The 21739-nt window shown below is 43.6% G+C and overlaps 1 protein-coding gene across 3 annotated transcripts in view; it reads left to right on the plus strand.

Annotated features, from left to right (window-relative positions):
- Nucleotides 1–21344, plus strand: part of LOC138662878 (gastrula zinc finger protein XlCGF57.1-like) — a 56426-nt gene extending 35082 nt beyond the window's left edge. The window contains exon 7 of one of the 3 annotated variants that reach the window (XM_069748869.1): nt 20110–21338. In XM_069748869.1, coding sequence (XP_069604970.1) covers nt 20110–21218 — 1109 coding nt within the window. In that variant the 3' untranslated portion in view covers nt 21219–21338. Of the gene's footprint in view, nt 1–20109 lie in introns of all 3 variants that reach the window. The other 2 variants (XM_069748870.1, XM_069748868.1) reach the window with 2 other exon arrangements.
- The last annotated feature ends 395 nt before the right edge of the window (nt 21345–21739 follow it).

The raw sequence follows: 21739 nt of genomic DNA on the forward strand, positions 1-21739 counted from the left end.
GCTAAGGACAGGAAATAAGCAGAAGAGACTTGTTTGGGCTAAAGAGCACAAGGAATGGACATTAGACCAGTGGAAATCTGTGCTTTGGTCTGATGAGTCCAAATTTGAGATCTTTGGTTCCAACCACCGTGTCTTTGTGCGACGCAGAAAAGGTGAACAGATGGACTCTATATGCCTGGTTCCCACCGTGAAGCATGGAGGAGGAGGTGTGATGGTGTGGGGGTCTTTGCTGGTGACACTGTTGGGGATTTATTCAAAATTGAAGGCATACTGAACCAGAATGGCTACCACAACATCTTGCAGCGGCATGCTATTCCATCCGGTTTGCGTTTAGTTGGACCATCATTTATTTTTCAACAGGACAATGACCCCAAACACACCTCCAGGCTGTGTAAGGGATATTTAACCAAGAAGGAGAGTGATGGGGTGCTACACCAGATGACCTGGCCTCCACAGTCACCAGACCTGAACCCAATCGAGATGGTTTGGGGTGAGCTGGACCACAGAGTGAAGGCAAAAGGGCCAACAAGTGCTAAGCATCTCTGGGAAGTCCTTCAAGATTGTTGGAAGACCATTCCCGGTGACGACCTCTTGAAACTCATCAAGAGAATGCCAAGAGTGTGCAAAGCAGTCATCAAAGCAAAAGGTGGCTTTTTGAAGAACCTAGAATATAAGACATATTTTAAGTTGTTTCACACTTTTTTGTTAAGTATATAATTCCACATGTGTTAATTCATAGTTTTGATGCTTTCAGTGTGAATCTACAACTTTCAAAGTCATGAAAAATCTTTGATTGAGAAGTTGTGTCCAAACTTTTGGTCTGTACTGTAGGTAGCTAGGTAAATGGTCCTTACACCCATAGATGAATTTCCAGAGGGGTGGCATTTCCAAAATGGGGTCACTTCAGGTTGGACTCTGCTGTTATAGCACTTTGGAGAGCCGCTTATAACCCCTCTGGTTATTTATCTATGGATATAGTGACCATTTACACTACATGGATCATTTCCAGAAACACGTAGTGGAAGTTTTAGAGCAAAAATTGCAAAAATGTCATTGTAGTGCCCAATATATTGTGGTCAGCTTGTGTCTCTGGAGACATCCCCCCACCTACCTCCGGAAATTGTTAATTCAGCTCTACTCAAATCACTAAATAAACCAAATGCTTGAATGTCAAAACAGTTTAAAAACGTGGTTCTGTGTGGAAGATTGTTGATCAGTCATGGAGGCATAAGGCTGGCAATGATGGGCATTGTGGGCAATAATAGCGGGTATCATGCCTCATTCCTCTCTTGGAACATACACGACATCTTCTCTGGGGGTCCTTTCTTGTTTCAGTTGCTGGAATGAGGGCAATAAAATATCGCTCAGTGAGTCTTCTGACATCTTCAGATTCTAAAGGATTGGCGGGGACATTTTCAAAAACAAGATTTTCAATGAGATACCAAGAGGTTGCAGTCCAATAAGCCTTATTGCAAAATCTTCATTAAAAGCCTGGACAACCGACAGTAGAAAAATCAAGATAAGTGAAAGCAGTCAGAGGAGAGCGCAGAGGAATTGACCCAGGGAAGGGGAGATGAAAGGGAGTTGTCGAGCACCACTGCAGCTCCAGCTGAATACCTCCAAAGGAGGATAAGAATGTGTGTCAAACAGAAATCAGTCCCAGGAGCGCTGAAGGAAACTCAGACAACATATGTCGTTTGCCACAACGCGTTTCAACGGTAAAACGGTAAAAGGTTTTACCGTTGAAACGCGTTGTGGCAAACGACATATGTTGTCTGAGTTTCCTTCAGCGCTCCTGGGACTGATTTCTGTTTGACAGTAGAAAAATGGCATAAATAGCAGGGGTCCCAGACACCGGTTTACACGTTTTAGGGCCAAATATGCCCCTTAGTCATAACCTAGTGTTATACCAGTAGTGAGTCAGGGTTTATATAAAACGCCCCATCACAGGGTTCAGTTATTTCACACCCACAACATTAAAACACTTTCACCAGTACAAAAATACAAACTTAAACCCAACAATATGCTGCTGTCATTATACACAGTCAAGAGGTCGGGGAACAATATTAATAACACAATATTCTATCTGCACTTATTTACACCGGTGGGACGGGCGGTCTCCATCATCAGGATCCAGTGGTTTCTCGGCTAAGAAGTTTTTGTTGCCAAGCTCCGCCCCTTCTGGGCTTGCTGACCCTTTCCATTCTGAAAAACTGGAAACCGCTCAAATCGCCACCGTGCACCTGATAAAATGTCTGGATACATTGGAGGGATTAGGTCTCTGGTCACTGATCCCTGAGGGGCTCACTGAGGCTGCCGGAGAGATCACAGATACTGCAGGTAACCATCGATGTGACACATATAGTACTGCAAGTCATAAAGTCACCAATAACCATTGTTTCAGGCCTCACTTAACACATCGCTTGGTATTTCCTGCATATTTACATGCTCCCCATCTGCCCCCGCAGCTGAAGAAACCTTTAGTAGACAACCAGGATGTTCTACTAGGACCATCCATCACCAGACTAGGAAGGTGGGAGCTCTCCTTGTGGAGAATAAACCCTCCTGAAGAATACTCTCCAGTGCAGGATCGCTTCTGAGCATTGGCGAGTATTTAGTGAGAATCGTCTTTATCTGGGTGTCTTCTCTGCTATAGGTGGTGACAAATGTGGGTTTTTGATCCTCCTGTTTTTTTTGGTGTTTTTAATGGAATTTTACCAGGTCAGTTCTGGGGATTTTTTCCTTAGTTTTTTTTTTGCTTTTTCCAAAGTCCAATTCTGATGACCTCTTTCCCTTAAACGGGCACAGATTTCTTCTCTCTCTCTTGAATATAGGATTCATGGTCACTGCATTTTATTTTGGGATCTATATAATTCTCCTCTTGTAATATTAACCCTCACATTTCTGGGATGACAGAAATCAGCTCTCAGAATGCTGTTGCCCATAGTTTCCTTGCGGAAAGAAGTAGTTTTTACCTTTATTCCTGTCATCCACAGAGATCAATAAGTCCAAAAAACTGATGCTAGTTTTGTTATCGGTGTGGTTAAAAATGATTACAGTTATTATCGTTCAAATAACTCATAAATTTGGGAATCTCAGCAACATCAGTGCCAATGCTCAGAAGCGATCCTGCTCTGGAGAGTATTCTTCAGGAGGGGGTTTATTCTCCACAAGGAGAGCTCCCACCTTCCTAGTCCGGTGATGGATGGTCCTAGTAGAACATCCTGGTTGTCTACTAAAGGTTTCTTCAGCTGCGGGGGCAGATGTGAAGCATGTAAATATGCAGGAAATACCAAGCGATGTGTTAAGTGAGGCTTGAAACAATGGTTATTGGTGACTTTATGACTTACAGTAGTACATGTGTCACATACATGGTTACCTGCAGTATCTGATCTCTCCTATATCGGCTGCATAACACGAGACCTCCGGCAGCCTCAGTGAGCCCCTCAGGGATCAGAGACCTAATCCCTCCAATGTATCCAGACATTTTATAAGGTGCACGGTGGTGATCTGAACTGTTTCCAGTTTTTCGGAATGGAAAGGGTCAGCAAGCCCAAAAGGGGCGGAGTTTGGCGACAAACTTCTTAGCCGAGAAACCCATTGGATCCTGACGATGGAGACCGCCCTGTTGTGAATTCTGTTATCGGGCTCCCTCCTGTGGTCATGAATGGTACTTCGGCTGGTTCTGTCCATGGACTTCCTCTGGTGGGTGTTTCTGAGTTTCCTTTCACAGGTGACGAGGTTAATTCGTTAGCTGCTGCTCTATTTAACTCCACTTAGATCTTTGCTCCACGCCACCTGTCAATGTTCCAGTATTGGTCTAGTTCACTCCTGGATCGTTCTTGTGACCTGTCTTCCCATCAGAAGCTAAGTTCCAGCTTGTATTTCTTTGGTTTGCTATTTTTCTGTCCAGCTTGCTATTTAATTTGTTGTCTTGCTTGCTGGAAGCTCTGGGACGCAGAGGGAGCGCCTCCGCACCGTGAGTCGGTGCGGAGGGTCTTTTTGCGCCCTCTGCGTGGTCTTTTTGTAGGTTTTTGTGCTGACCGCAAAGTAACCTTTCCTATCCTTGGTCTGTTCAGTAAGTCGGGCCTCACTTTGCTTAATCTATTTCATCTCTGTGTTTGTATTTTCATCTTTACTCACAGTCATTATATGTGGGGGGCTGCCTTTTCCTTTGGGGAATTTCTCTGAGGCAAGGTAGGCTTTATTTTCCTATCTTCAGGGCTAGCTAGTTTCTTAGGCTGTGCCGAGTTGCATAGGGAGCGTTAGGCGCAATCCACGGCTATTTCTAGTGTGGTTGATAGGTTTAGGGATTGCGGTCCGCAGAGATCCCACGTCCCAGAGCTCGTCCTTTATTATCAGTAACTATCAGGTCATTCCGTGTACTCTTAACCACCAGGTCCATTATTGTCCTGACCACCAGGTCATAACAGTACAGGTGGCCCAAAGTACTAATGCATCTCAATAGAGGGATAAGAGAAGTTCTGAGACCATTTTTTTTTCTTTGCAGTGTGTTTTGTCTCAATTTTCCCCTTTACCTCTGGGTGGTTCAGGACACTGGTGTAAACATGGACATTCAAGGTCTGTCCTCTTGGATGGATAATCTCACTACAAGAATACAAAACATTCAAGATTTTGTGGTTCAGAATCCGATGTCAGAGCCTAAGATTCCTATTCCTGATTTGTTTTTGGGTGATAGATCTAAGTTCTTGAATTTCAAAAATAATTGTAAATTGTTTCTTGCCTTGAAACCTCGCTCCTCAGGTGACCCTGTTCAACAAGTAAAGATCATCATTTCTTTGTTACGTGGGGACCCTCAATACTGGGCATTTTCCCTTGCGCCAGGAGATCCGGCATTGCGTGATGTTGATGCGTTTTTCCTGGCGCTTGGATTGCTTTATGACGAACCTAATTCAGTGGATCAGGCAGAGAAAATCTTGCTGGCTCTGTGTCAGGGTCAGGATGAAGCAGAGATATATTGTCAGAAGTTTAGAAAGTGGTCTGTGCTCACTCAGTGGAATGAATGTGCCCTGGCAGCAATCTTCAGAAAGGGTCTCTCTGAAGCCCTTAAGGATGTCATGGTGGGGTTTCCCATGCCTGCTGGTCTGAATGAGTCTATGTCCTTGGCCATTCAGATCGATCGACGCTTGCGTGAGCGTAAAGCTGTGCACCATTTGGCGGTACTATCTGAGCATGGGCCTGAGCCTATGCAATGTGATAGGACTTTGACCAGAGCTGAACGGCAAGAACACAGACGTCGGAATGGGCTGTGTTTTTACTGTGGTGAATCCACTCATGCTATCTCCGATTGTCATAAGCGCACTAAGCGGTTCGCTAGGTCTGCCACCATTGGTACGGTACAGTCTAAATTTCTATTGTCCGTTACTCTGATTTGCTCTTTGTCATCCTATTCTGTTATGGCATTTGTGGATTCAGGCGCTGCCCTGAATTTGATGGACTTGGAGTATGCTAGGCGCTGTGGTTTTTTCTTGGAGCCCTTGCAATATCCTATTCCATTGAGAGGAATTGATGCTACGCCTTTGGCCAAGAATAAGCCTCAGTATTGGACCCAATTGACCATGTGCATGGCTCCTGCACATCAGGAGGATATCCGCTTTCTGGTGTTGCATAATCTGCATGATGTGGTCGTTTTGGGGTTGCCATGGCTACAGGTTCATAATCCAGTATTGGACTGGAAATCTATGTCTGTGTCCAGCTGGGGTTGTCAGGGGGTACATGGTGATGTTCCATTTTTGTCTATTTCGTCTTCCACTCCTTCTGAAGTTCCAGAGTTTTTGTCGGATTATCGGGATGTATTTGATGAGCCCAAAGCCAGTGCCCTACCTCCTCATAGGGATTGCGATTGTGCAATTAATTTGATTCCTGGTAGTAAGTTTCCTAAGGGCCGATTGTTCAATTTATCTGTGCCAGAACACACCGCTATGCGGAGTTATATAAAGGAATCCTTGGAGAAAGGCCATATTTGCCCGTCGTCATCACCGTTAGGAGCAGGGTTCTTTTTTGTGGCCAAGAAGGATGGTTCTTTGAGACCTTGCATTGATTACCGCCTTCTTAATAAAATTACAGTCAAATTTCAGTATCCTTTGCCATTGCTGTCTGATTTGTTTGCTCGTATTAAAGGGGCTAGTTGGTTCACCAAGATAGATCTTCGAGGGACGTATAATCTTGTGCGTATTAAACAAGGCGATGAATGGAAAACAGCATTTAATACGCCCGAGGGCCATTTTGAGTACCTGGTTATGCCATTCGGGCTTTCCAATGCTCCATCAGTATTTCAGTCCTTTATGCATGACATCTTCCGAGAGTACCTGAATAAATTACTGATTGTGTATTTGGATGATATTTTGGTCTTTTCGGATGATTGGGAGTCTCATGTGAAGCAGGTCAGAATGGTGTTCCAGGTCCTTCGTGCGAATCCCTTGTTTGTGAAAGGGTCAAAGTGTCTCTGGAGTTCAGAAGGTTTCATTTTTGGGGTTCATTTTTTCCCCTTCTACTATCGAGATGGACCCTGTTAAAGTCCAGGCCATTTACGATTGGACTCAGCCGACATCTGTGAAGAGCCTGCAAAAGTTCCTGGGCTTTGCTAATTTTTATCGGCGCTTCATCGCTAATTTTTCTACTGTTGCTAAACCGTTGACTGATTTGACCAAGAAGGGTGCTGATGTGGTCAATTGGTCTTCTGCGGCTGTAGAGGCTTTTCAGGAGTTTAAGCGTCGTTTTTCTTCTGCCCCTGTGTTGTGCCAGCCAGATGTTTCGCTTCCGTTTCAGGTTGAGGTTGATGCTTCTGAGATTGGAGCAGGGGCTGTTTTGTCGCAAAGAAGTTCTGATGGCTCGGTGATGAAGCCATGTGCTTTCTTTTCTAGAAAGTTTTCGCCTGCTGAGCGTAACTATGATGTTGGTAATCGTGAATTGTTGGCCATGAAGTGGGCATTCGAGGAGTGGCGTCATTGGCTGGAAGGAGCCAAGCATCGCGTGGTGGTCTTGACAGATCACAAGAATTTGACTTATCTTGAGTCTGCCAAACGGTTGAATCCGAGACAGGCTCGATGGTCGTTAGTTTTCTCCCGTTTTGATTTTGTGGTTTCGTACCTTCCGGGCTCTAAGAATGTGAAGGCTGATGCCCTGTCAAGGAGTTTTGTGCCTGACTCTCCGGGTGTTCCTGAGCCGGCGGGTATTCTCAAAGAGGGGTTAATTTTGTCTGCCATCTCCCCTGATTTGCGGCGGGTGCTGCAAAAATTTCAGGCTGATAGACCTGACCGTTGCCCAGCGGAGAAACTGTTTGTCCCTGATAGATGGACTAGTAGAGTTATCTCTGAGATTCATTGTTCAGTGTTGGCTGGGCATGCTGGAATCTTTGGTACCAGAGATTTGGTGGCTAGATCCTTCTGGTGGCCATCTTTGTCGCGGGATGTGCGTTCTTTTGTGCAGTCCTGTGGGACTTGTGCTCGGGCTAAGCCCTTCTGTTCTCGTGCCAGTGGGTTGCTTTTGCCCTTGCCGGTCCCGAAGAGGCCCTGGACGCATATTTCTATGGATTTTATTTCGGATCTCCCCGTCTCTCAAAAGATGTCGGTCATTTGGGTGGTTTGTGATCGCTTTTCTAAGATGGTCCATTTGGTACCTTTGTCTAAATTGCTTTCCTCCTCTGATTTGGTGCCATTATTTTTCCAGCATGTGATTCGTTTACATGGTATCCCGGAGAACATCGTTTCTGACAGAGGTTCCCAGTTTGTTTCAAGGTTTTGGCGATCCTTTTGTGCTAGGATGGGCATTGATTTGTCTTTTTCCTCGGCTTTCCATCCTCAGACAAATGGCCAAACCGAACGAACTAATCAAACTTTGGAAACATATCTGAGATGCTTTGTTTCTGCTGATCAGGATGATTGGGTGTCCTTTTTGCCGTTGGCTGAGTTCGCCCTTAATAATCGGGCCAGCTCGGCTACTTTGGTTTCGCCGTTTTTCTGCAATTCTGGTTTCCATCCTCGTTTCTCTTCAGGGCAGGTTGAGTCTTCGGACTGTCCTGGTGTGGATACTGTGGTGGATAGGTTGCAGCAGATTTGGACTCATGTAGTGGACAATCTGACTTTGTCCCAGGAGAAGGCTCAACGTTTCGCTAACCGCAGGCGCTGTGTGGGTCCCCGACTTCGTTTTGGGGATTTGGTTTGGTTGTCACCTCGTTATATTCCTATGAAGGTTTCCTCTCCTAAATTTAAGCCTCGTTTCATTGGTCCATATAGGATTTCTGAGGCTATCAATCCTGTGTCATTTCGTTTGGCCCTTCCTGCTTCTTTTGCCATCCATAATGTGTTCCATAGGTCGTTATTGCGGAGATACGTGGCACCTGTGGTTCCATCCGTTGATCCTCCTGCCCCGGTGTTAGTTGAGGGGGAGTTGGAGTATGTGGTGGAGAAGATTTTGGATTCTCGTGTTTCGAGACGGAAACTCCAGTACCTGGTCAAGTGGAAGGGTTATGGTCAGGAAGATAATTCCTGGGTTTTTGCCTCTGATGTTCATGCTGCCGGTCTGGTTCGTGCCTTTCATTTGGCTCATCCTGGTCGGCCTGGGGGCTCTGGTGAGGGTTCGGTGACCCCTCCTCAAGGGGGGGGGGGGGTACTGTTGTGAATTCTGTTATCGGGCTCCCTCCTGTGGTCATGAATGGTACTTTGGCTGGTTCTGTCCATGGACTTCCTCTGGTGGGTGTTTCTGAGTTTCCTTTCACAGGTGACGAGGTTAATTCGTTAGCTGCTGCTCTATTTAACTCCACTTAGATCTTTGCTCCACGCCACCTGTCAATGTTCCAGTATTGGTCTAGTTCACTCCTGGATCGTTCTTGTGACCTGTCTTCCCTTCAGAAGCTAAGTTCCAGCTTGTATTTCTTTGGTTTGCTATTTTTCTGCCCAGCTTGCTATTTAATTTGTTGTCTTGCTTGCTGGAAGCTCTGGGACGCAGAGGGAGCGCCTCCGCACCGTGAGTCGGTGCGGAGGGTCTTTTTGCGCCCTCTGCGTGGTCTTTTTGTAGGTTTTTGTGCTGACCGCAAAGTAACCTTTCCTATCCTCGGTCTGTTCAGTAAGTCGGGCCTCACTTTGCTTAATCTATTTCTTCTCTGTGTTTGTATTTTCATCTTTACTCACAGTCATTATATGTGGGGGGCTGCCTTTTCCTTTGGGGAATTTCTCTGAGGCAAGGTAGGCTTTATTTTCCTATCTTCAGGGCTAGCTAGTTTCTTAGGCTGTGCCGAGTTGCATAGGGAGCGTTAGGCGCAATCCACGGCTATTTCTAGTGTGGTTGATAGGTTTAGGGATTGCGGTCAGCAGAGTTCCCACGTCCCAGAGCTCGTCCTTTATTATCAGTAACTATCAGGTCATTCCGTGTGCTCTTAACCACCAGGTCCATTATTGTCCTGACCACCAGGTCATAACACCGCCCGTCCCACCGGTGTAAATAAGCACAGATAGAATATTGTTTTATTAATATTGTTCACTGAACTCTTGACTGTGTATAATGACAGCAGCATATTGTTGGGTTTAAGTTTGTATATTTGTTCTGGTAAAAGAGTTTTAATGTTGTGGGTGTGAAATAACTGAACCATGTGATGGGGCATTTTATATAAACCCTGACTCACTGGTATAACACTAGATTATGACTAAGGGGCATATTTGGCCCTGAAACGCGTAAACCGGTGTTTGGGACCCCTGCTATTTATCCAATTTTTCTATTGTCGGTTGTCCATGCTTTTAATGAAGATTTTGCTTTTGCTGAAGATAAAGCTTATTGGACTGCAACTTCTTGGTGCTTGATTTTTTACTACTTGTTGGATTTTCCTGGGATGCAGCCATGCACAGCGGGGACAGGTGAGCTGTAAAGGACTTTATTTACTTAACATTTTCAATGACCTTTTCCTGATAATCAAGGAAAGTTTCTGCATTTCCGGCTTTTTTGTATGACACAAAAGAATGTGGCCACCTGAAACAAATAAATGACTAACTTTTTATACCAGGTATGAGATTTTCTTGATACCTGGTATGGCTGTAGAACCTGATCTGCAAGGTCCACACCCACAATGTATTTGTTGTAATCAATGACAGACACAGGTTTTGGAGTAGTGGATCCCTGTTGGTCTGCAGTGGCCCTTGTGGCATCTGTGTGGATCGAGCTCAGGATAAAAATATATTTTTTATCCTTATACTTAAGGGCAAGCAACTCTTCATTGTGTAAAGCCCCTGACTGCCCCTTTCGGAACATTTAATTGACCAATGATTGTGAAAACCCCTGACGGTTTTTGGGAATGGTCCCACAAGCCCCCATGTTATGTTCAACCAGACTTTTAACCCCTTAACCACCGCCGATGCACCTTTTAACGACGTTGGTTAAGTGTACTTAAACCACAGCACCGTTAATTACCGGCGCTGTGGAAAAAGTGTATAGCACCCCCCAGAGTTGGATTTTCTCTGGGGTCTCGGTTGCCGGGGGTAGCCGAGACTCCACAGAACATGATTCTTAGGGTTGGGGCTAAAGTTAGGGTTAGGGTTGGGGCTAAAGTTAGGGTTGGGGCTAAAGTTAGGGTTAGAGATGGGATTAGGGTTTGGATTAGGGTTAGTATTAGGGTTAGGGTTGGCATTAGGGTTACGTTTGGGATTAGGGTTAGGTTTGGGATTAGGGTTAGGGATGTATTGGGATTAGGGTTAGGTTTGAGGTTAGGGTTGAGATTATGATTAAGGATGTGTTGGGCTTAGGGTTTTGATTAGGGTTTGCATTAGGGTTAGGGGTGTGTTGTGGTTCGGGTTGGAGTTAGAATTGGGGGGTTTCCACTGTTTAGGTACATCAGGGGGTCTCCAAACGTGTCAGCCAATTTTGCGCTCAAAAAGTCAAATTGTGCTCCCTCCCTTCTAAGCGTTGTCATGCGCCCAAACAGTGCTTTACCCCCACATATGGGGCATCAGCGTACTCAGGATTAATTGGACAACAATGTTTGGGGTCCAGTTTCTCCTGTTACCCTTGCGAAAATATAAAAATTGGGGGCTAAAAAAATCATTTTTGTGGGAAAAAAAATGATTTTTTAATTTTACAGCTCTGCGTCATACTTCTGTAAAGCACTTGGGTGTTCAAAATGCTCACCACATATCTAGATAAGTTCCTTTGGGGGTCTAGTTTCCAATATCGGGTCACTTGTGGGGGGTTTCTACTGTTTAGGTACATCAGGGGCCAGGGCCGGCTCCAGGTTTTTGAGGGCCCCGGGCGAAAGAGTCTCAGTGGGCCCCCCCCTTTAACACATACCCCGATTCATGATTGCATATAAACACAGCCATGTAGTATATAACACTGCCCACGTAGTATATAGCAGCCCACGTAGCATATAGCAGCCCATGTAGTATATAGCACAGCCCACGTAGTATATAGCAGCACAGCCCACGTAGTATATAGCACTCTGAAAAAACTCCGGCACACTATAAAATACTAGAAAAGTCTCTTATTCATCCATCAAAAGTGTTTATTACAGGAAAACATAGGTGAATTTCCAGGATATATTCAAGATATTCTTATATTTCAAAACAGCAGTGTGATTTCCAAAAATACGTTTCTTATACTCCGTATGGACATATAATTAATCATCTCATCTCAACGTTTCGGCTGTGAAGCCTTTTTCAAGAGATTCAAGTTCCCTTAAGAATACAATCACGCCGTATCGGTGCTGGCTGCGACCACAAGACGAACAGCTGAAGGGAGGCAGTGCCTGAGATGAGATGATTAATTATATGTCCATACGGAGTATAAGAAACGTATTTTTGGAAATCACACTGCTGTTTTGAAATATAAGAATATCTTGAATATATCCTGGAAATTCACCTATGTTTTCCTGTAATAAACACTTTTGATGGATGAATAAGAGACTTTTCTAGTATTTTATAGTGTGCCGGAGTTTTTTCAGAGTATTATTGATTTTTTCCAGAGCACCTACGAATTAGTGAGCACCTTCTGCATCGTTATACACGTAGTATATAGCAGCCCACGTAGTATATAGCAGCGCAGCCCATGTAGTATATAGCAGCGCAGCCCACGTAGTATATAGCAGCGTAGCCCACATAGTATATAGCAGCGCAGCCGAGCCCACGTAGTATATAGCAGCGCAGCCGAGCCCACGTAGTATATAGCAGCGCAGCCCACGTAGTATAAAGCAGCGCAGCCCACGTAGTATATAGCAGCGCAGCCCACGTAGTATATAGCAGCGCAGCCCACGTAGTATATAGCGGCGCAGCCGAGCCCACGTAGTATATAGCAGCGCAGCCGAGCCCACGTAGTATATAGCAGCGCAGCCCACGTAGTATAAAGCAGCGCAGCCCACGTAGTATATAGCAGCGCAGCCCACGTAGTATATAGCAGCGCAGCCCACGTAGTATATAGCAGCGCAGCCCACGTAGTATATAGCAGCGCAGCCCACGTAGTATATAGCAGCGCAGCCCACGTAGTATATAGCAGCGCAGCCCACGTAGTATATAGCAGCGCAGCCTACGTAGTATATAGCAGCGCAGCCCACGTAGTATATAGCAGCGCAGCCCACGTAGTATATAGCAGCGCAGCCCACGTAGTATATAACAGCGCAGCCCACGTAGTATATAGCAGCGCAGCCCACGTAGTATATAGCAGCGCAGCCCACGTAGTATATAGCAGCCCAGCCGAGCCCACGTAGTATATAGCAGCGCAGCCCACGTAGTATATAGCAGCGCAGCCCACATAGTATATAGCAGCGCAGCCCACGTAGTATATAGCAGCGCAGCTGAGCCCATGTAGTATATAGCAGCGCAGCCCACGTAGTATATAGCAGCGCAGCCCACGTAGTATATAGCAGCGCAGCCGAGCCCACGTAGTATATAGCAGCGCAGCCCACGTAGTATATAGCAGCGCAGCCCACGTAGTATATAGCAGCGCAGCCGAGCCCACGTAGTATATAGCAGCGCAGCCCATGTAGTATATAGCAGCGCCACTCACTCAGGCACTGGTAGGACTAGGAGCTCCTCCTGAATCTGCCTCATAACTTCAGCAGCACGGCAGCCAGCCAGGGGCGGAGATCAGAGCAAAGAATGTGCTCTCTCCGCCCACAAACAATGTCACACTGGCTGCCTTCTCTTAACCCCTATGTGTGCCTGCCTGGCTGCACTCACTGAGTGAGAAGATGCTTGTGTCAGAGCTGGCACATAGGGGTTAAGAGAACGCAGCCGGCGGTGACTTTGTGGGCGGAGAGAGCACGTTATCTCCTGCTCTGCTCTCCCAGCTGTATCTATGACAGAGTGAGTGGGCCCCCCTCTCTCCCCAGGGCCCCGGCATTTGCCCGGTGCGCCGGGTGCTGACGCCGGCCCTGTCAGGGGCTCTTCAAATTCAACATAACGACCGCAGACCATTCCATCAAAGTCTGCATTTTAAAACGTCACTGCTTCCCTTCCGAGCCCTGATGTGTGCCCAAACAGTGGTCCCCCCACATATGGGGTATCAGCGTACTCGGGACAAATTGGACAACAAATTTTGGAGTCCAATTTCTCCTGTTACCCTTAGGAAAATAAAAAATTGGGGGCTAAAAAATCATTTTTGTGAAAAAAAATTTTGTATTTTCACGACTCTGCATTATAAACTTCTGTGAAGCACTTGGGCGTTCAAAGTGCTCACCACACATCTAGATAAGTTCCTTGGGGGGTCTTAAATGGGGTCACTTGTGGGGGGTTTCTACTGTTTAGGTACATCAGGGGCTCTGCAAATGCAACATAATGACCGCAGACCATTCTATCAAAGTCTGCATTCCAAAATGGCGCTCCTTCTCTTCCGAGCTCTGCCATGCGCCCAAACAGTAGTCCCCTTCCCCCACATATGGGGTATCAGCATACTCAGGATAAATTGCACAATACAACTTTTAACCCTTATAACTTCCTAACAAAAAAAAAAATGTTGTTTCCAAAATTGTGTTGATGTAAAGTAGACATGTGGGAAATGTTATTTATTAACTATTTTGTGTGACATATCTCTCTGATTTAAGGGCATAAAAATTCAAAGTATGAAAATTTCAAAATTTTTAACATTTTCGTTATAATTCCGTTTTTTTCAGAAATAATTGCAAGTAATATTGAAGAAATGTTACCACTAACATGAAGTACAATATGTCACGAAAAAATACTAGTTATATAGAAAATGTTCAGCACAGCCAAAAGGATGAGGTGCACGGTCATAGGTTCCCAAGCCTTTATGTAAAATGCAAGTAACTAGCACACTCAAAGTGTTGTGATGCAAAGTGGGTGTTTTATTTACATACAGTATACACAAACGTTTCGGTCGTTACTGGACCTTCATCAGTGTGCTAATATACTATTATGCTTAGAGTTAAGTACTTCCTGTTGCTGATGAGGCGGATAGTGTGCACTATTGTTGTAGCCCAGACTGGCGGTGTATACCGTGTGGCCCCTGCTTCATTCAGCAGTTTGTGCCTACCCCTTGCAGCCCATACTGGCGGTACATACCACGTGCCTTCTGCTTCATTCAGCAGATAGTGTCAGTCCGTGACACATTACCCCATCTCAGTAGCTTGTTTCTACCTCATGCGCACTATTTTGCAGCCCATACTGGCAGTACATTCCGCGTGGCTCCTGCTCCATCCAGTAGTTAGTGTCACTTGTGACACACCATTGTATCTCTGCGGCTTGTGCCTACCCCCGCGACCTATGTCTTCAGGCTTCTTATTGATGCAATCTAACTTTGCTACGCGGGGCTTCTCTAAGCATGCTAGTATATTAGCACACTGATGAAGGTCCAGTAACGACCGAAACGTTTGTGTATACTGTATGTAAGTAAAACCCCCACTTTGCATCACAACACTTTTGGAGTGTGCTAGTCACTTGCATTTTACGAAAAAATACTCTCAGAATCAGCGGGATCCGTAAAAACGGTCCAGAGTTATAACCTCATAAAGTGACAGTGGTCAGAATTGTAAAAATAGGTTCGTCATTAAGTACCAAATTGCCTCTGTCACTAAGTGGTTAAATAGGGGTATGCTGGTATAGTAGTTGTCATACAGATTGTAGCCTTTTTGTAAAAATGGAGTTATCAGCTCCAAATTGATTTTTTCAGATGTCCCCAGATAAGTATGGTATTCTGGTGGGTTTAGTTGGCTATCTTTCTCCTCATAAATACGAAAAGCTGATGTGCATCCGGTTGAACTCTCGCACATTTTCTAGAGCTTTATGTCGAAACTTGCCCTCTTAGAAGGAATAAATTGCTTGAGGTGCAGTCTTCCTTTGAATTTTACAAGGGATTTATCAATGGAAATGTTTTCTGCTGGGGTGTAAAGCTTTAAGAACTTTTCTGTCAAGTCTTCGATGATGGGTCTGATTTTGAACAGTCTCATGTTCTGGGCAGACATCAACGATTTCATAACGGGTCCTAGGAAGAACGTCAGAAAACATTGGGGTGGCTTGAACTGGGCGGTTGGACCAATAGGACCTAATTCTCGTTTTTTTAACAAGCCCCATAGTGAATGTAAGTCCTAAAAATGTTTTCATTTCTAGGACATTAGCTGGTGTCCATAAATTTGACCTAACATGATAGGATCATGGATTCTGGCTGATGAATTGGGACATATACATTTGTTTGTAGCATAATATGCTCTAGCAAGCTATCTGTCAGAAACAAATTAAAAAAAGTAACTGCTCCCAAATTTTCCACCTCCACATTTATACCAGCAATGGCATTACAATTAGGGATGAATGGAGTAGCCGAATCCGATGCCTCCCATCTGGGAAATGCTACATTAAGAGGCAAAGCCCCTTGGACATTTGTGTGTGCCAATTCACGAGCATTAGGGACAGCGCTAGTACTGGGCATTGTTCCTTGAGTTGGAGACATTTCTCGCTATTTGTCCTTCTTGTTGTACTGATCCTTGTGTGTGAGGATGGACCAGAATCACTTCTCATTTCTGAGCTATCACTGTCGCTGCTACTAAAGCCCTCGAAATCCACATCGCCATCTGACACTGCACTTTCTTCTATGTCAGAAAATAAAAGTGCATAAGCTTCCTCTGCACTATAATACTAACAGGCCATTTTATTCGTTTTTTTCCCCCGGAAATAGAAAACTCTGATGTGACTGACGTGACGCAACCAAATTATTGGGGAGACAATTGAGAAAAGCCTAATACTTTAGCCTAACCCTAACTTTAGAATAAACCCTAACCTTAGCCTAAAAGTAACCCTAACCCTGACAGTAACCCTATCTTTATCCTAACAGTAACTCTAAATTTAGCCTAACAGTAACCCTAACTTTAGCTCCAACACTAACCCTAACGATAGCACCTCGATGAGGTCAGGGGTCACAGTAAGAACAAAGCTCTGCTAGCGCCCACGTTTATCTTCTGCTGGTGGTCACAAAGCATTTGAGTTAAGGGTACCATCATTTCTGTCCAGGCCTATTTCATGAGTTATATATATATATATATATATATATACATATATATATATATATATATATATATATATATATATAAAATTCTGTGGAAGCACGGATGTAAAGCAATGTCTGACTTTCATTTGTTCATTTTCATAGATTTTTGATTTATTATTACTTTTGTCAGATTCAAGTTATTTCTGTGACCATTGTGGGTTTTTCTGTGATTAAATGGTAAATGTACCATCAATTTTGACCACGTGTGTAGGAGGAGTGAATATTTTGACTCCACAGCCACTTTCCGGAAATTAACACGCAGTGGATGTTGGAGAGTGAAAATTTCACATTTGCCATTTTATTACCCAGCACATAATGTCCAGATTGTGCTCCAGGAGACACACCCTGCATATTAAGTGGATTCTTCTCACTATATAATATTGGTAAATACAGGGATCCTAAATGTTGTTTGAGCACACTGCAAGTATCAGAAGTGAGAGCGGATTTTGCTGGATTGGTTTATAGAAACTCTGTTGCTTTTCAACAGCCTTTGAGCCACTAATAGTGTGGAAACCTCTGTTTTTCCATTGACAGATGATGGACCTGAGTGGGGACTTGTTTTTGTGAGATAAGAATTGGTATTATTTTCGCCTACATAACATTGATTGGTTTATTTTATTCTATATTTCGTTTAGACTGTGACTGTCATTGTCTTGGTAAATACATTTTTTTTACATACAGTACAGACCAAAAGTTTGGACACACCTTCTAATTTAACCCCTTAATGACCGCCAATACGTCTTTTAACTGACCTGAGATATAAGAGAATAGCCTCCCCATACAGGTAACCGTCCAGCAGCAGTTGGCTGTACACTATAGCTGACAACTTGCTGCATCAGCCACGATCAGTGTTTGCACCGTCCAAATCTGTTTAACCCCTTAGATGCTGCTGTCAATAGTGACTACATCATGTAAATGGTTAACAGAGTGTGGGGGCTTCCTCTTTATCCCAATTGGTGCCCTCAGATCATGATTGTGTGGTAGTGATGTTTGTCATGGCAATTCATGACCAAATAGTGGCCTTATAATCTGCCGGCTGTTGTAACCTGTTCAGAAGTTAGCAACATTTAGGTGGTAAAAATACACTTTTTCATTTCTGTCATGCCACTTTGCATTAATTCCTGAAAATCACTTGAAGGGTTAATAAACTACCTGACTGCAGTTTTCAATATTTCAGGGGATGCTGTTTTTAAAATGGTATAGTTTTTTGGGGTTTCCCAATATGTGAGACCCCTAAAGGCACTTCAAACCTGGATAGGTCCTTAAAAAAATAAATTTTTTAAATTTCCTAGAAAAAATTAAAAATTACTGCTACATTTTTAACAAAATAAAAGAACATTTTACAAACGGTGCTGATGTAAAGCAGACATGAGGGAAATATTATTTACTTATCTTTTGCTGTGGTCTGACTATCTAGCTTGAAGGGATAATCATTCAAAATTTGAAAATTGCTAATTTTTTAACATTTTTCTCAAATTTGGATATTTTTTTATAAATCAGCACAAAACATATCGACCTAAACTTACTATTATCATAAAGTATAGTGTCTCACGAAAAAACAACCTCAAAATCACTGGGATTTGATGAAGCGTTCCAGAGGTAATACCACATAAAGTGACACTGGTCAGATTTTAAACATTTGGCTCCGTCACTAAAGGGTTAAAGATTTTTATGTATATTCTAGGTTCTTCAAAGTAGCCAACTTTTTGCTTTGATGACTGCTTTGCACACTCTTGGCATTATTATAAATGATGGTCGAAGTAAACACAAACCGGATGGAATAGCATGCCGCTGCAAGATGCTGTGGTTCAGTATGCCTTCAATTTTGAATAAATCCCCAACAGTGTCACCAGCAAAGCACCCCCACACCATCACACCTCCTCCTCCTCCATGCTTCACAGTGGGAACCAGGCATGTAAAGTCCATCCGTTCACATTTTCTGCATCGCACAAAGACACGGTGGTTGGAACCAAAGATCTCAAATTTGGACTCATCAGACCAAAGCACAGATTTCCACTGGTTAAATGTCCATTCCTTGTGTTCTTTAGCCCAAAAAAAGTCTCTTCTGCTTGTTGCCTGCCCTTAGCAGTGGTTTCCTAGCAGCTATTTTACCATGAAGGCCTGCTACACAAAGTCTCCTCTTAAAGGGACACTGTCACCTGAATTTGGAGGGAACAATCTTCAGCCATGGAGGCGGGGTTTTGGGGTGTTTGATTCACCCTTTCCTTACCCGCTGGCTGCATGCTGGCTGCAATATTGGATTGAAGTTCATTCTCTGTCCTCCGTAGTACACGCCTGCGCAAGGTGCAATATTGCCTTGTGCAGGCGTGTACTATGGAGGACAGAGAATGAACTTCAATCCAATATTGCAGCCAGCATGCAGCCAGCGGGTAAGGAAAGGGTGAATCAAACACCCCAAAACCCCGCCTCCATGGCTGAAGATTGTTCCCTCCAAATTCAGGTGGCAGTGTCCCTTTAAAAGTTGTTGTAGAGATGGGTCTGCTGCTAGAACTCTGTGTTGCATTGACCTGGTCTCTAATCTGAGCTGCTGTTAACCTGCGATTTCTGAGGTGACTCGGATAAACTTATCAGAAGCAGAGGTGACTCTGGGTCTTCCTTTCCTGGGGCGGTCCTCATGTGAGCCAGTTTCTTTGTAGTGCTTGATAGATTTTGCAACTGCACTTGGGGACACTTTCTAAGTTTTCCCAATTTTTCGGACTGACTGACTGACCTTTATTTCTTAAAGTAATGATGGTCACTCGTTTTTCTTTACTTAGCTGCTTTTTTCTTGCCATAATACAAATTCTAACTGTCTATTCAGTAGGTCTATCAGCTGTGTATCCACCAGACTTCTGCTCAACACAACTGATGGTCCCAATCCCATTTATAAGGCAAGATTAAAGGGACACTGTCACCTGAATTTGGAGGGAACAATCTTCAGCCATGGAGGTGGGGGTTTTGTGTTTTTGATTCACCCTTTCCTTACCCGCTGGCTGCATGCTGGCTGCAATATTGGATTGAAGTTCATTCTCTGTCCTCCATAGTACACGCCTGCGCAAGGCAAGATTGCCTGGTGCAGGCGTGTACTACGGAGGACAGAGAATGAACTTCAATCCAATATTCCAGCCAGCATGCAGCCAGCGGCTAAGGAAATGGTGAATCAAACACCCAAAAACCCCGCCTCCATGGCTGAAGATTGTTCCCTCCAAATTCAGGTGACAGTGTCCCTTTAAACCTGACAGGGCACACCTGAAGTGAAAACCATTCCCGGTGACTACCTCTTGAAGCTCATCAACAGAATGCCAAGAGTGTGCAAAGCAGTCATCAAAGCAAAAAGGTGGCTACTTTGAAGAACCTAGAATATAAGACATATTTCCAGTTGTTTCACACTTTTTTAAGTATATAATTCCACATGTGTTAATTCATAGTTTTGATGCCTTCAGTGTAAATGTACAATTTTCTTAGTCATGAAAATACAGAAAAATCTTTAAATGAGAAGGTGTGTCCAAACTTTTGGCCTGTACTGTAGCATGCCATTTTTATGTACTGTTTAAGTAGAAATGTTCAATAATATAAAACTCAATGATATTATGTTAAAAAAAATGTTTTTTATCTTAGCAGATGACTGTACAAGGAGATCAGAGGAACAGCTGACATCTTCAATTTTTAAATCTGATTATCTTGAGATCCTACAAGATACAACTGAGGTGATTGCTGTTACTCAAGATATATCATCATCCATTCACAGCAAAGATCTGTCATCTGATCCTATGAAACAGGTCCCATCCTCTGATTCATTATTGACTACTAAAGAAAATCAAAGTCACAAAAGAGGCATTAAAAAACAAACTGCTGCTAAAGCAAAGAAGTCATTTTCATGTTCAGAATGTGGGAAATATTTTAACAAGAAATCACATTTTTTTAAACACCAAAGAACTCACACAGGAGAGAAGCCTTTTTCCTGTTCAGAATGTGGGAAATGTTTTAAGCGTAAATCAGATTTGGTTAATCACCATAGAACTCACACAGGGGAGAAGCCTTTTTCCTGTTCAGAATGTGGGAAATGTTTTAACCGGAAAGGGAATCTTGTTACTCACCACAGAAGTCACACAGGGGAGAAGCCTTTTTCCTGTTCAGAATGTGGGAAATGTTTTAAATGGAAAAAGCTTCTTCTTAGTCACCAGATAACTCACACAGGAGAGAAGCCTTTTTCATGTTCAGAATGTGGGAAGTATTTCAAATGGAAAGTGAATCTTGTTAGACACCAAAGAACTCACACAGGAGAGAAGCCTTTTTCATGTTCAGAATGTGGGAAATATTTCAAATGGAAAGTGAATCTTGTTAGACACCAAAGAACTCACACAGGAGAGAAGCCTTTTTCGTGTTCAGAATGTGGGAAATGTTTTAAATGCAAAGCGCTTCTTGTTACTCACCATAGAACTCACACAGGGGAGAAGCCTTTTTCCTGTTCTGAATGTGGGAAATGTTTTATCCAGAAATCAGAATTGGTTAGTCACCAGAGAATTCACACAGGGGAGAAGCCTTTTTCCTGTTCTGAATGTGGGAAATGTTTTAACCGGAAAGGGAATCTTGTTAGTCACCTGAGGACTCACACAGGGGAAAAGCCTTTTTCGTGTTCAGAATGTGGGAAATGTTTTATCCGGAAATCAGATTTGGTTAGTCACCAGAGAACTCACGCAGAGGAGAAGCCTTTTACATTTTCTTAATTTGGGAAATAATTTACTTGGAAATTAACTGGTAATAAACATCAGAGATGTCACATAGGGGAGAAGCCTATTTTATGTTCATAATGTTGGAATAATTTTAACCAAAATTGAATCTTCTTAAATGGGTTGTCTCTTGTCATTCCTCATGTTTGCTCACGAAAGGATAAAACTAAACTTATTAATTTCAAATATAAAACTATACCCATAATTCACCCCCTGAAGGTGACTAATAGAAAAAACATGTACCCCACAGTTCAGTATATAGGGTGAGGTGAACGTATACACACTCACTCTCCAAGCCTCTCATTTCTACGGGTTTCATCGTCCTCCCCAAAGGCGACTCCTCAGGAGACTATTTAATATTGACCTATATTCAAGTGAGACTAGACAAAAAAACTAAAATCATGTATCATGTTATCCGAAACAGAAAACAAGCCACATATTGGCAGATCCCAGACCTCAAACTATATACTTTGTAAGTTTATAAGCCACTCCAGTGTCAGGAATAGATAGTATGTGAC

Source organism: Ranitomeya imitator, chromosome 2, assembly GCF_032444005.1.
Source record: "Ranitomeya imitator isolate aRanImi1 chromosome 2, aRanImi1.pri, whole genome shotgun sequence".
Taxonomy (NCBI): domain Eukaryota; kingdom Metazoa; phylum Chordata; class Amphibia; order Anura; family Dendrobatidae; genus Ranitomeya; species Ranitomeya imitator.